Genomic DNA, 16,738 nt, shown 5'->3' on the forward strand with positions numbered 1-16,738 from the left:
GTGCTTTATTTTCCCTGTTGACAAAAGCTGCCCTTAATTTGACTTCACCTTTTAGGATTCTTTTCACCAGCAGCTGATTGAGCAGTTCCCATGTAAAGGGAAGTGTTAAAAAGAGTAATGTAAAACCCCAAGTGAACAAGCAATAAACCTTTCTCTCTTTCAGTCACTGGGTGAGAAAGGGGTGGACATGGCTGGACTTTGAAGTCCCAGGCTGAATGACACATTAATCTTGGAGCAGAAGTTCTTCTCCTAGCTGCGCCTCTAACACCACATGTGACTTTTACAAAGCAACTCTTGTTCTCTTTGTCTGAGGTTTAATATTGTAAAATGGGGACATTACTGCCTACATATCACAGGTGCTCTCTAATAGTCTAAAATAAATATTCTCCGAAAAAATTGTTGACAAGCTCATGACACATTCACTGCAGAAAAATCATGTGGCACAAGTGCAAGGTGTTTCAAAAGTATTCAACAAGTTTTTTTCCTTAAATATGGGTGAAAACCAGCAAACCTGTAGCATTAGGATACTAAACGTGGACTTACCCTGCTAACTACTGAGTAGTATCAAAATTAAGTATTTTACTATTACTACTACCATGTATTTTTCAGGCCACTAAGAACATAAGGCTACAGTCTAAAGGCTGTACCTGCAAGAATCTGGTGGGATTTGTTTGAGGTTAGGGGCAGACAGATACTACAGGTGTGAAGACACAAATTCTCCTCACCGCTTCACCACCTTCAACATTTGCCTTTGAAAGGACTTCTCTGCTTTTGTCTCCCAACCTCCATTTTTTTCCTTCTGTTTACACAGATGAATAAATACTAATATTTATTCTGTCTAGAATTCATTATGAAAATTATGAGTGAATAAGGAATTTAGTTCAGGTCTACCAAGCTGAAATAAGAAAATTTTACTGAAAGTCGATTTTTTTTTTTTGTTAATGCAAGGAGACCTTAAGATAGAGGATCTGTACTTTAAATTTGGAATATACAACATGGTATGCGACCCTTAATCATGTAATTCAATACACCTGTAACTGAATAAAATGCAAAGGTAGGATTTTTACACATTGAACTGAAGGCAACTAGGCATTATGCAGCTTTAGACAGCACAAATGGACAATCAACATTAAACATGACTGATTTTTAAATTCTTCATTGCTCAGCTGGAGGGAAGTATTACAAGGCCAAAAAGCAGAGCTATGGACAGCTGGCTTTGTGCAGTACCAGTTCTCTGCCTCAATTTTCAAGCCATTCATTTCTTTGGAGGGGGGATGAAAAAAAAGGGAGGGGGAAAAAAGCCAAAAAGGAAAAAAAAAAAAAAAAAAAACAAACCAAAAAAAACCCCCCTAAACTAGGCCATACAAACATACAAAGAAAGCTTGGGTCTCTAGGACTTCCATTGTCTCAGGGAGTTGTCACCACCCTGAACCCTCATTAAAGCTGAAGAGATGCGGGAGCAGCATTAAAATGAATGCAAACCATTTGCCGCAATCTTCTGCTCACACCATCTCCAAATGAAGGCAGGCATTGCATAATCCAGGCAGCTCGAGCTCCTGACAGGTGGATGATTTATGCTCATAGTCGGAAGAATCGGAGAGCCTGCAGAGGACACAGCATGAGCAAGGTGGTGGCGAGACAGATGCTCTCAGTGGGCTTGCAGAGGCTGGCAGGCTCCAGCTAGCTCAGGTGCAACTTGAACACTTTAGTACTGAACTCATATTGCCTAGATTCCAGCACAGCAAGACACCATTTACAATATTATGTACAGTAGATATACTATCAAACCTATCTGTGTGCTGTTTATCTATTTGTGTGTACACACACACACAATATACATACATTTTTTGTATTTGCAGTTCAACTTACTGTGCTCACGTACACTTTGCACGTGCATATTCTCCATCAAAAAAAGAAAGGGCAGATTAGGACAAATTCTGCATTGTTACAGCCACGTAGCATAAGTGAAACCACCAGAGTTGAACAGATGTAAGTGGGGGAAGAATTTGGCTCTAGCTTCCAGAGAAGAGAGATGGATCTGGGATACTGAAAATCCTTTCAGTTTTAAGAATGTTTGAAAGCTAGAAAAGAAAATGACCAGAGCAAAAAGCAAAACACCCACAGGTTCAAACATATTGGGATATTCTCATCACTTATGGTATCTACATGTGAAGCACAGAAAATCCACAGTACTTTGTTCTGCAAAAAACCACAATATTAACAAAATATAATGTAAATAACTCTCATGTCATCTACTTCAATCTTTCAATGATGGTATTTCTACTGCCTTATTCAGGGGTATTTAAAAATCCCATCCAAAACTGCAACATCATTTCCAACCACATAATTCAGCTTCTTTTTCCAAAAGGGAGTATATGTAACAAACAGGGGTTTGAATTTTCACTTCTTTTCTGTAAGTAAGAAACTGGTCTATTAAAAAAAATAAATAAATGAAATTACACACATGCAAACAAGATCTTATACATGTTTATGTCACAACTCTACATGTTCATTTCTTCTTTAACAGAAAAGGTGAAGCCAGGACTAAATTATCCTACCTTAAGCATATCAACAAAACGAACAATTCACCTGTCTCGTATCAGACCCACCACATTTTCCAACTAAACCTGTCACTTAATTATGTAATTTTCAGGGGCAACCGAAGAGTTAAAGCATTCAAATGTGCACACTGCAGGTTATCTGGGTTGAATCTGGGACTTTGCTGACTCTCAGCCCTTTTCCACTTTAACAGATGGGGTCAGAGGTGAAACTGCAGACGAGAATTAAAGACACATACATCCCTTTAATCAGATAACACATTCAAAGACTTGCAAATTCCCAAGAAGCCACTTTACAGGCACGTGTTATGGGCTATTCCATAAACGGGGAGGGAACGGTGAAGAGGAGGGAAAGAGTACTTATTTCAGCTAACCAGCATTAAAAAAGGCAGGAAATTAGAGAAAACAAATGAGAACAAAATGGGATGGATTGCTAACATTCCGAACGCTTTCTCATCGCACACACCTCTCTGTAGAGGAACACTAATGTTGGAAACCTTAACGCTCTGCATTCAAATGTTTTTCCTAACTTCATTAATCAGCTGTGTTTAATACTTCCATAACAAGTATTTTAATTGGAGATGAGCTGAAGCATCTTGCCAGGATGGGTATCTCCAGCAATACCAGGATGCCCAGAAGGAAATACAGTCATTCAGCCTGACTAGTCCTCACGAAACAGTGAGTCAGCTAACAAGAACCTCAAGAAATTAATGATTCTCTCTCCCACCTGGCCAGAAAAAAAACACTGCCTGGAGGATATGTGCTCACAGCAACTATTTTCTCATCAGCATTCTTCTGATGCAATAGTGGTTTGGAAGAGGAAATAAATAGAAAGTCATTAAAATGAGAGAAGATAAAAAGAGAAAAAAGAAGAATCTTATGTCATCTTAGCTGCTCTGTGGCTTTTTTCTCCAGTTACTGCATCCCTTTGCATCTCACACAGGATCAAGCCATGGGGCATGTGGCACCTCCAGCAGATGGAAGACCAGCAAAGACTATGGCTGTGCCCACGAGACTCAAGAGGTGTTCCAGCTTCTTTTTGTCTGAAATACACTCAGAGACTTGTATTTTGGGTGCTGTTCGTGAGGGCTGTTGAGAAGGCAGAGCCTATTCAGTCCCTTATTATCTCAGCCCAATTCTTCACCTGAGTTATAACTTCACAGAAACTTTTCTACTATATCTTTGAGCAAGAATTCACAAAAGCAATACATTTAAACTGGTACTATAAAACAGATTGCTACTTTTTAAGGGAAACATTCATTTTCCTTTATTTTGATATTTAGTAGTCTATTCTGTCTTCAAACCAGAAACTTAAGAGCTTTCATTAAAAGTTTGACAGGGAAGCCAGCAAGTGGCTTGTGGCCTGAAAAATCAGTTCAGAGCAAGACCTCTCTTAATACTTCAATACTAACAGGCAGGTACCCTCAATCTGGATCCAAAGTGTATTTATGCCATCACTTAAGTCATCTTACCATAACTGATACCACTTCATATCCAGAAATGGAGTAGTTCTGGTGACTTAAAACAAGTTCCTCTTCCCAAATATTAACCACTGAAACGTGAGATTGACCATCTAATGAAATGTAAGGTGCCCATTTCTAAAGCTTTGACTGAACTACAGAAAATATGAAAACGAGAGAGAGCATAGCAACTGCAGACCCTGGAGACCATTGTAAACCCAATCTGGCAGATGAAAAGCAGTATGTGACTGGACAAGTGCTGAACAAATGATACAAGACTGATCTGTTGATTGATTCAGATCAGAAGAGAAGACATGGCTTGTCTTCAGTCAGCCACCCACAAGACTGAAAGGGAGTATTAAGAGACATAGGGCATTGGTGAAGTAATTTTCACATTGCTGACTGAAAATGACAAGAACAGCACTGTATGGACTAATGATTGGCTGAAGATGAAAAGAAAAGGAGACAAAAGATGAGGATGATGGTCTTGTACTACTTGTTTTTTCCTAGGGTCTGTGTGTGCTCAACATGCAGCAAGTTATCAACATTCTCTCTTGCTAGTCAAGTAGTTTTGCTGATAAACATTTACAGCACACCAACAATTCTGCCACTAAGGGCACAGACTGGAGTTAAGCTGATTAAGGGACAGTACCACGCAGACTTTCTTTTAGAAAGTATTCCAATTTTTCTAAATTAAGTATTTTAATAATTAATTGTTTTAACATGGACTGCAGTAAGACCTTATGCAAGCAAGTTGTAGGGAGTGTTGATTTTGGATCTGCTAAACTAAAACTGTAAATCAAACTGACTTCTCATCTTATACCTGATGATCCTGAGACCTAAACCAGATGCTTCAGAGAAAAACAGATACACTTACTAGCTTTGCTGGAACAATAAAGAGCAAAAAGGAAAATATTGATATTATTCAGTAAGTGTATACATTTAACATAGCTGTGTTTGACTTTCTCCAGAATCATTAATCTAATAAAAGCCTATTGAGGCTTAAAATAAAGCTGTGTTTTTCATTTATAAAGACTAATAGCTATATTAAGTGACTATTGTGCGCACAACAGACTCCCCTCATAGTTTCCCTTTTCTGTCATATAAATACCCTAACAAAAGAAAAAGAAAGAAAAGAAAAAAGGAAAGACTGGTTAGATGAGATCTATTACTAGAATAGCTAGTAAGCATGGCAAAAGCTGACAAAAGGACAATTCATTGCAGAGGATCACATTAATTTCAGATTTCAGACTGCTGACTTTCAACCACAAAAGCAACATTACAAATTCCAAATGAAATAATATTCCAACTTCATATTCCAGTGATTCAGTGAGTAGAACTGGCAAAGGCTCACCACTTGCAGAAACACCTCAGCTTATAGAAGGGCAATGACTGGTCAGAGAGAAAACTGTGGCTTAGTTACATTAATGTCTCAAAACTCACATTGATTCTAACTTTTTTTTTGTAGGACAGCAGAGATGTAGAAGTGTGAAACATTTGAGGGATGGCACTATATGAGGTCAGAGGTAACAACTGCAGGTAGAAATCTTGCTTTTCAACAAACTCATTGCTTTGACTGAGTGAAGAGGCCAAGAGAGCTCCTCAACCTCCAGGCTTTTCGGTGCCAATCCATCCCAAGCAGCAAAAGTCCGCCTGTACACCTGCCACATGGATTCTAATTACCAGCACCTGCATCATTTCAGCCCTTCACCCCAAATAATCCTACCATACATTTTGTTGTTGCTACAAAGATTTTACGCATCAAGAGACTTAGTGAGGAGAGGGAGTGCTGCCCAAGCAAGCGCTGAGTAAAATACAGAAAGGCTGGCTCCAGAGGGGCACTTCAGAGATATGCATATGCATTACCCTTAAATGTACCTCTACCAGAGATGCTACACCTATTCCACCCAAGCAGGGGATGTACAAGGGGGATGCACAGCAGAAACAGAGAAAAGTGAAGAATACAAATTACATTAATGTTACTCTTTACAAAATGACCCCTATTTAATATAGGGCAGGACCCACACACAAGAATTCAAGTGCTCTGCGATAAACGGCAGTGCCACACTGATGGATGTATTTATGGGTGGCAGAGACCAAGAATGAAAGGCAGCTATTTGTCTGTGAGATCATGGGAAAAGTCCTACATCCTTCAGACTTGTCTCTACCCACCCTTATTACTTATATTGCTGTCACTATACTTCCAGTGCATAAGCAAATGTTCATAGGGGCTGAATCCAACAAACATCTTTTGCAAAAAATTTAGTATTTTCTAGTAAAATAAGGAAAGTGCTGCTTCCTTATTTTAGGATGAAAAGAAGAACTATGACAAATGAGGATGTGCAGTTAACCACCTCAGATTATGATGAGAAAATATTAGTACAAAGTGATTAATTTTTAATAGTATTCCAATTTAAGTAGACTCATGAATCTGCAGAACCTACTCCTTCCAATTCTGAGCAAGTAATATGTAAGGTATGTGCACTAAGAAAATTACTGTAAAATTTAATCCTATTCAACATCTTTCAAACTCATTATTTGCAATAACAAAAGTACAAAGTAACTTTAGGTTGAAAGCATTCTTTGCAAACAACTGCTGTCACTGGGATTCTCAGAAGCAACGACTCTGTGAGCAGACTCAAACCTAACATCTAATCTCATGGAAGCTGCTGGTGAGTGAGCCAGCAAACAGCTCTGACCTCAGATTTGCAAATGCTAACACAAAAACCTCCCCATTCACAGATCTGTGTAAAGCCAAGAAATGTAAATAGTTCTCAAACTCAGACTTATAAACAATACTGCTTTCTCCACGTTCACTTCATACCTCCTCTTTTATGAAAGTGGAGCATTTGTATAAAGGGACAACTGTAAAACAAAATTGGATCTAGAAGGAGAGAAGTTTTGTTTAAAGACCAAGTCCAGTGAATTGTTGGGATGTCTCTGTCTTACTCACCAAAATACTCAGAAACAACACAAATCGGAGTGGCACAATGCTGCAACACAAGCACCATGAAAACTCCTCAGGAGGCCGACACTCGGTGGGAGCTGTAGGTGCTTTTGTGTGATTTCTAAACTCGGGAAGAATATTCACATCTCCAATATTTGCTTTTTCTGGGGTATTCTTCTAGCTGATGAATAGAAGAGCTAGTTGCTTGAGCTCACTATAAACACTAACCTGCAGTTGAATAGTTTGTCCTTCCTCGTCAGTTACAGAGAGTGGATAGTCATGAGCTGAGTTTTAGAGCAGACAAATTGGGCTGTCAGTTCTAATGTGTGAACTGGGCTATCAGGTCACATTTTGGTTAGGAGCAAAGAAGCCTACTTATGAACACCAACAACACTTAGAGATTAGCTTCTATTGTTTCCAAGGAGATTTAACAGGTCCCAGTATATATTAAAGCAAGCACATGCTGAAGGAAAGAAAGAAAGGGAGTGCAAAGGGGAAGGGGGAAAGAAAAACGGGAAAGGAAGAAGTAAAAGTGAAGAAAAGAGAGAAATAAAAGCAAGGAAGAAAAGGGGGGAATGGGTGAATGGGGAAGGAAGGGAAGAAAGGGGGAAAAGAAGGAACAGAAGAGGAAAAGAAACAGTTCAAAAAAATATCACTACTAGAAACCAAATGCCTTCATAATACATTGGAACATAAAAGAGAGCTGATATTTGGAAGAGACATCAACAGAAGACGCACTATGTTATCTCCTGATGTTGTAACACAGGAGGTTTGTTTAACATCCTGCGTTAATGGAGGAGCTCCTTAAGTGTAATATTACGATAGAGAGCATAAGAAATATCACTGAGGTCACTGCCGCTCTATTAACTGTCATCCTGTACAGAAATATTTTCTTTGAATACCATGAATGCTTTCTCCTTTCCTTTGTTCTAATTTCTGTAGGCAGCAGAAACTAAAACTTTGTCCATAATAATTTCTGCTTTCGTCTTGGCAGACTAATGGTATTAGACTTGTGAGAGAAATTTACCTTGGCAATGTCTTATGCACAGGTCTTTTCAAAAGAGCTGTTAGAAGGAATCCTATTAAGCAGGCTTTTTCACTACCCTCAAAACATAGGTGATAACACATTTTTAGTCATAAAGAAGATTGCTTAGTTTTATTTATTATTTTGAGAGAGAATCCATTAATCTGCTCCTCTGCATATCATGCATCTCTTTACATAAGACTAAACTCAAGCTGCCTGTTCTCCTTGCTGTATTAGATTCATTTTCATAGACTGTCAAAGCCAGAAAGGATCAATATGATAATTTAATCCGATCTGCTGCTTAACACAAGCCAAAGATGTTCATATGGTAATCTCTCCATAATAAACTCAGTAATTTAGGCTTTAAAATACACATACCTCTTTTAAAAATGTATTCTTATATTTTAATTAATGAAATCTCTCAAAGTGTGAAGCAAAAATATTTTAGAGACTCCCAATTTTAGCATGTTAAGAAGAAGTGTAACTCATGTGTAATTATCTTTTGATTCATTACATGACCACCTAAAATGTTCAAGTATTTTTAGAACTGTCAGTAATTGCTTTTATTCAAATCACAGCTGAAGGAAAAAACTTGAAAGTCCAGAAATTCTTTACAAGTCTGATTCTAACTACTGCCTTACCATTTCCTTAGGGATGCTGAGATCTCTTTGAGGGCCTGTATGAATTCTCAAAAAACCCAAGCAAACTAATGAACGCGAAGTGGTAAGGGCTACTCATCGAGCAGTGCAAATACAACATGCAAACTGCACTGCTGTGACGGGAAGGGTTACACATCAAGTCAGCACTGCCAGATGAAGAGCTCAGAGAGTTTCTGTTCATTTTTAGAGCCTAAATGATGGCTCATGTATGAGCAACTGTGAAGATTCACAGACACAAAAAGGTATATTGCTGATTTCCCCATAGCACAGATTGCTAAACCTGCCAAATGAGCAGCAATCTAACACAGCTCCAAGAGCTTCCACTAATACTTGGTGAGGATCTGGCCTCTCATTTGTAATAGCAGGACTAATTAAGCTGGAATTTTGTTACTCTGCCTATTCTAACTGGGTACAAAGTGACTGATGATAATTTATAAAGGCCATCCATTCCTAAGGAAAATACAAACATACTTACATGAAGCAACTCATGCCATTTTATTGTAGTATACTTTACTTTTCATATAAACTTAGATTTGTTTACATACATCACCCATTTAGGAACTAGACTTTCTGAAATAACAAGCAATGCAGATCAGCCACTGCACACAGTCCATAACAAATTCTGAAAACACCCAAATACCAGACATGAGAGACACATGGGAGATGTTTTGGTGTCAACAGTCCTGGTAAAAACACGAAGTACTACTGCATCGAACTGTGAGAGCTAAAACAGTATGCAATGTTCCACATGGTCTAAAAGCAGCATTAGTGCCACTCAACAGATTCCCCTCTGAACTGTAGTCTTCAACCTCCCTACAGCACAGGGACAGGTAAAATCGAGGCTATGGCTTTGCCTCTATGGTGAAAACTAAAATATACGGAATAACCTCTTGAACAAACAGTTATACAAATGTTGCATGTGAAACAAAAAGTAATTTTATTTTGGAGTAATTACTCCATTGGAATTACGTCACATGGGAAGCTCTTCAGAACAAGACATCATAAACTTGGAATAGTATCATCTACCGCAAACACATGCTAGCAAATAGTCCCACAAATATTAATAGGCACATAGTACTAATTAAAGACTAAAAGCTGAGTTCTAGTCAGATCACCTAGCAATAGAAAGATTTTAAAAAGTCAAGTATCTACTCAAGATTTCCCGTACTATCTTATGCATTTTATAGATAGTTTTTCTTCTTAAAAAAGAAAAAAAATCAAGCCCTTTTTCTCAGTCCAACTAGCTGTATAAAAAGGGAAATAGCCAAAAATACCCAGTCTTGCTCATGAACACAGACTTAATTCTACCACCTGAAGCAAACTAATCACTGGCTTCCAAAGAGTTTGAAAGGCCAAACTTAAAAGACAGATTATAAACCAACAGAAGTGAAAACTACGGAATGTCTTAAAAATGTTCCTTTTTTAAAAAGGGCAAATTGTTGTACATGTCTCCCTGCACCCTTTTAGCAATTGCAATATTATTTCAAGAAATCTCAAGGGATACATTTGAAAAGTTTCTCCTTAGACTATACAAGAATCTTTAATGTTGTTTCATCTGTTCTCATTAATCTGAGACAATCCACCAAAAAGTAAGTGCAGTCAAAGAAACTGTATTTTGGTAGAAGAATCAATTGTGATACTTAAAAATCTGATTTTTTTGTAACACTGACACACAAAATTAAAAATAGAAAAATGTAAATTTTCTGAGTGAAATGTATTCTGCTTTGCTGCTAATAACCATTACCTAGAAAAGTAGATAAAAACACAACACCCTCGTATTTGTCCTGTGCCTAAAAGCTCATCAGCCTATGCTGAATGCTACAGTATGAAGTATAACACATACTCTAAACCCATCCATAGCTCCAGACACATTTTCAAGTAACAATCCATGGGCTGAACTAAACTGACAAGTTCCTCCAGATCAGTCTGTACAAACTTTCTTGTGATACTCAACACGAGATGCAGCCAGGGGCCAGGGCCTCAATCCCACTCCAGCCCAGCCCAGCATTGCTTTAGCATTCCCTCTCTGGCTCCTGGCCCACAACTCACAATTTATTAAGAATCTTGATCTAGGTGTTGGTGGTTAAGCTCCACCAACATCCATGAGAGTAGATACAGAAAATCCTTACTCCACCCTGTATTCCATGTGACCGGAAATCCCAATTCTCTCCCAGGATTTGACCCCAAAACACAGCCCCACAACCCTAACACCAGGTCTCCCACAGAAACGCTCGGTGCTTGATGAAAAACACCATTATCTTGTCACATAAACGATTCAACATGCAGATGTCATAAAGGAAGCCACTCTGTACAGTTGCTCTAAGTGGTTTTTGGACTTTGCCCTAGAAGCCACTAAAACTCAGAGTCTTCTTCCAGGCACTGTGATTTCTATAATGAAATTTATATGACAATTCGCAAAATGATGTTATAAAGTCCTTTCAAATGTGAAGGGAAACACAATGTCTGATAATTGTTTCACTTTGGATTACACTTAAAAACAGTTTGTTAAGGAAAATTTCTACAAGAAAACCCCCACAAAAATGGTAAGATTTCTGGAGAAAATGCACCCTGGCAGATGTGCTGTTCTTGTAAGGAATGTGATGCTCCTCTCAAAGCTGCTTAAACTTGATTTTATTTCAGGTCTGCAACTAAATTTTTTTTTGTAAATAGATTTAGGCTGTCAATTTCCAGGCATGCTGTGCCATCAGCATGTAGAGACTGCTGTGACAAACGTGGAGGCTGCAGCAGCAAATTTTATTATAAACTGGTAATTGAATTGAACAGGTTTACATTTGAATAGATTTACTGCAGCATGATCTCTGACATGCTGCATGGGACTGAAATCCTTGTTTGTACATAAAGAAACACTTGAGATACAGCAAGAATAATTTCAGCTTATTTTAAGTCCATGCTAATCAATAAATTTATACCACTTTACATATGAAAGAAATCAGTATATTATCTTTGTGGCTGTGGTCCAAGTCAAAAAGTCATCTCCAGACTTTCCCATAAGTAAAAACAACAACATCCAGCTCCAAAACTACCTTAAAACAAGAAAAAAAAAAATCTTTACTACAAGTACAATCCTACACATGTGCTGTGAATCAATATGGTTTAAAAAGTGGCCACTAAAGGCGGAAAGAAAATAAAATGGCCTTTTAAGTTCTTGTAGGTTGATATATTAGGTAGTAGATAAACAATACTGCCATTTCAAAGCAATTAGTTATTTTGTCATTGCAGAACATTCAGAAAAAGGTATGTACATTTAGAGTAGAAAATTCATGCAATTCTTATTAAGAAAACTTGTGGGATTGATTTGAATCCATGGACAACGAACATTCAAACAAAAAAATTTGACTCACAATGTACATCTGTATTGTCTAACTAAATTTTCTCAGTTAACAAAATTGTATGCAGAAACATAGTAAATCTGCACACAGATTTGCTGAGATAATTACTCATTTGTAGAAGAGACACTTAACTTTCTCTTACAGTCCCAGAAGCTGCGCACAGCCTAGATTTTTAAAAATATATATGTTAATGGATGCACAATAGTGCCCTCAAAATTTAAAGGAAAAGGATTAAATCAATTCACCTGCATGTGCTCTTGCTAGCACTGTTTTATTTTCAAAGAAGTTGCCTAATATATCTGTTTATTAGGACTAGTGATACAGGGTCTTAACTTACTAAAAAAAGATGCTAAGAAGCACAGTGCCTTTCAAAAGATACCATACCCAGTCATCCCTTTCTTTCTACAGTTTATCTAAGCATCATAATTTCACTTTCAAGTAACTGCTCCTAGTGCTCAGTTATATGAGGATTTTGGCAAGTAAGAACTCTCCCATCACCACTGAAGAGAGGGTCAAATCCTGCCATTCTTACTGAGGCAAAATCTCCATCAAATCTGACAGGAGTTTTGCTCAAGTAAGACTAAGGACAGCAGGATTTGGCTCACAGGATCATAGCATCTGCCAAAGCAGTTGCACAGAACAAGGTTTATTCTTAGTAAGTATAATCCAATAAGAATATGTCTGTAGGTGCGTGATAGGCCTAATTTGCCCATCATCTCTCCACTGGTCTAGGCTGTTTCTTGGATTTTACCCTGGTAGCTGTATACTTAACCTGCTTTACACATCACCATCAAACCATTTGCAAAAATCAGCCAGCTGTTAAAGCTGAGTTTCCAAGCACTGACAAAGCAAAATTGCAAGCAACTGTTTTAAAGGGGTTGCTTAACACAAAGTACTCTCCACTGGATACAATACTTAGAGAACATTATGTTGATTTTATTTCAAATGTTTATCTAGTTCAGAAGTCCATGGCATCTTTCTTGGTGGTGACAGTGCTCTACAATAATAATGCATACAATACACGGACTTAGAAGTGTATTCTTGCATATACATTAACAGCAATATAAGTGTATAGCAGGCAAGCAAGATTTAAGGAATCACCTCTTCGTGTAACATAGATGAAGCAGGTTCCAGGTAAGACAGCACCATTTCTTGAGAACATTTTCTTATGTTCAATACCTTCAAAATGTAACTGACGAATTAAAACATTCAATGCATACTTACAGTGAGGTGCAGGGGCTCTCAGATACTTTTAGGAAAAAAAAAAAGGGGCGGTGGATTCTCCTCTTCTGCACACCACCATTTGCTCCAGTGTAGTTACAGTAACTTCAGTACACACACTCAACACTTACACCTGTTTAATTTAGAAGTAACCTTTCCATTTGTCCTGATGGAATGACAACTGAATAAAAGCAGGGAAAGGAAGGCACAGTGTGTGTTTTGGTTTCCTGCCAGAACTCAGACAGAGTAACAGTGGATAAGGAATGGAGGAATGGAATCTTTGAGAACTCTGATGGTTATTCTATCAGTTACTTACTGAAGGATGATTGAATGCTGAGGTACATTTTGCTGTACTACACAAGATTATGAACTCTATGTGGATAAAGCATGATTCGATAGCTTAAGAAGCAGATGTCAGAAAGAGCAAGTATACATTAAAATTGCCTATGCAATCAATAAGTGATTAGAACACTCACCAGCCTCTCTTCTTTCCTGATTGCCCTACAGTTGCAGCAAGTGTTTGCAGAGAGATACATACTGAGGTGGTCAGTCTTACCTTCTTTCAGCATGCCAACTTTTAGACACTTCATGAAGCGGCAGGCTTGGCAGGACTTGCGTCTGCGCTTTGTGATTTCACATTCATTCGTTGCTGGGCAGCTGTACTCTATGTTACCTGTGATGGGACAGACAGGGGAAGAGGTGTTCAGAATCACTGACTAACCAACACAACAGATATACAAAAGTACTCATATAATTGCTGTTGTATTTCACTTTGGAATATATCAAGAGTAAGCAGTGCTACAGAAAGGAAATGCCTTTCAAGTAAAAATAAACAGCTGAGTTAAAAGATGAAGGTTTTTTACTTTTTTTTTTTTTTTTAATCTAGGTATCTATATGAAAGAAATATATACAAAACCACAATTAATGTGAGTCTGTGTCTCACTTCAAATATGGTCCCTACCAAAATCCTTCACATACAATATTATTCCTGCTGGTAGAAGGAAGAAATTTGGTAATTTATTTTCTGTACCAAGCCACATGATCAGGTTCCTTCTCTGAGCACTCTTAATTTTTCTTTTTAGCCAATTTCATTAGTCTCTCTTTGCCTAGAATACAAGAGGACTGCTTTACTGCACAATCAACCATAACAGCTACTACAGAGATTCACCCTTCTTCTTCTACCACAGCTGGCACAGAGCATCAGGCAGGGCTCAGCGGGACTGTTACCACCACATCTAGCACATTCTACAGCTGCCAGGCCACATCTCTGCTCTAGGACATCTCCCCTTCCCTCTATACTTTAGACCAAGTTCTTGTACTGAGAGGCATTAGGAGTAGGATCATTCCTGCCAAGCTGTCAGAATAACAAAAACTGAAGAGATGCTTGCCTTTGCCTCTGCTTCTCCCAACTGCCCCCTTAAGGCCTACAACAAGCTAGACCCTTAAATGTGAGTCCTGGACAAAGCAGTCTCTTTTTTTTTTTTTTTTTTTTTTTTTTTGTTACTGCTTAGTACCTGTTATTTCTCCTCAAAAATAAGAAAAGAAAAGCTTGTAAACAAATGAGTAAAATACATGAGTAGTTTTCTTTGCATTTTTTAAAATCACATCTTTGAGTATCCAAGTCCAAATGGGAGAACATCTGCTTTCTTTTGCCCTAGTACCACTGCTCTTTTCATAAAACACCTTAGCTCAGCTTATTCATCTGCCCAGCCATGCGTCCTATTGCCTATGACTACATCCAGTATTGACAGACTTTGCAGCAGTCGGAAGTTACACCAGGATACTGACTTTTTAAAATAAAGTATCTTCCCCATCAGTCTGTCACATCTTGCTTTAAAGGTATTTCTTTATTTTCTAACCCTTTCCCCCTGTGATTAAGTGCATTAGTATCTTAATGAAAATGCATTCTGTTTATTGCCCTCTTGGGAAGCAAGAGGTCATCACACCAAATGCATAAATTGTCATCAGAGACAGTCCGAGCATAATCGCAATTTTGCTGCTCCATGTTTGCCGCACTCAGGGTCCATCAGAGTCCCCTGAAACATGCACAGGTTCTAATAATTAGCATAGAGTCTGCCTGGGACCACAGCATTGATGAAATATTTCAGAGTTAATCACACTTTGTAAACACTGATTTATATTGACTACCTTTCTCCAGACTGATGTCTCCTCATTAAATATCACATTAGTGGATTGCAGGATTGCACAAAGACTCAAATGCTCAGCAACTACTAATTCAACAGGAAGTAATACTTAAAACCACTTGCATCTACTGGAAACTGAGTAAGTATTTATGATAAAGGAGGTCTGCATGGCACAATATATACTCTGCCAACACAACCAGCATATTTGGCACAACCTTTTCAGGCCTTTGCAGGCTTTCCTCTTCCTGGACATTGCTGCATGAGTGAGTTAGCAATGCTGGTGAGTAAAACAGATCTTGGTATGTCTGAATGCTAATGACAAAAGTCAAAGCAGTTTTGTCCTTTTCCCCTGTCTGTGCTGTGGAGAAAGCTGTTTAAGAAACTGAAGGTTATGGTGGGTGGGGAATCCAGCACAACAGTTCCTGCGAAATGTCTTCCCAATACACATCAGAAAACGTAGGAAATAACACTTTTGGAAGGATAGGTAGAAAATGATAGTAACGGCCAGCTTAAAAAAGAATTCACATTATCCTCCCACTCTAACAAGGCATTCCTAGAAAGGTACAACCACTACACAGGAAGACCTTCAAAGCCTTTCACAAACTGTATCTAATGAACTTCATTATACTACAGTAATAAATGTATTACCATCCCTATTAAAAAAAAAAAAAAAAAGAAACAGGGAATCAGAAATGCTTTGCACAAGGTCAAAGATACCTTTGCACAAGGTCAGAAACTATCTTGATCGAAACCAAGATCGTAATGGAGAACTTCAAGAAGCAAAGCTCTCTACCAGGGCAGGTGAAACAGTCCCACTATAGCAAGAGCCCCTGTCCAAAGATACAGATGCCAACACCAAAAAGTAGCATTCGGAACCAGAAAGGTAAATGCAAGATTGCTCGTTTCATTATGCAGACACTTCTAACCCTGACATTTCACATTTGTGCACACTATGCAACAGTCTGCAGCGTGCACAGTGTAACTTACTTTTCCTGCAAATTCTTGACACCTAAAGAATGCTAAAAGGAGCTATTATTCTAGTCACTTGGATTCCAGTACTTAAGCTTAGAGGAGGAATCTCCTTTCAATTCAGACTGTTTTTCTTTAACGAATTGTATTTTACAGCAGATGCTCAATCTTCATTTTTGGTGTTGGAAAATGAACTTTGAAGATGCTGCACAGAATTCCTCCAATGAGTTCAAGTTACAGGAAGAGAAGCAAAGATCCACATCTTACGATGTGGACGATAGCTGGTTCCTCTAAAGTGTTCCAGCGTTTTAGAATATGGCTACACTGCAGTAAGAGTTCAAGGAACTAACATTTTGTCTCCACATATAGATGCAGTGGTTATGTATATCATACTTAAAATGAGTCT

The 16,738-nt window shown here is 38.2% G+C and overlaps 1 protein-coding gene across 8 annotated transcripts in view; it reads right to left on the minus strand.

Annotated features, from left to right (window-relative positions):
- ESRRG (estrogen related receptor gamma) overlaps nucleotides 1-16,738 on the minus strand; it is a 374,779-nt gene that overhangs the window by 98,195 nt on the left and 259,846 nt on the right. For all 8 annotated transcript variants that reach the window (XM_048296143.1, XM_048296142.1, XM_048296144.1 and 5 more), the window contains one exon: nucleotides 13,776-13,892. In XM_048296143.1, coding sequence (XP_048152100.1) covers nucleotides 13,776-13,892 — 117 coding nt within the window. The remainder of the gene's footprint in view (nucleotides 1-13,775; nucleotides 13,893-16,738) is intronic.

This window comes from Corvus hawaiiensis, chromosome 3 (assembly GCF_020740725.1).
Source record: "Corvus hawaiiensis isolate bCorHaw1 chromosome 3, bCorHaw1.pri.cur, whole genome shotgun sequence".
NCBI lineage: Eukaryota > Metazoa > Chordata > Aves > Passeriformes > Corvidae > Corvus > Corvus hawaiiensis.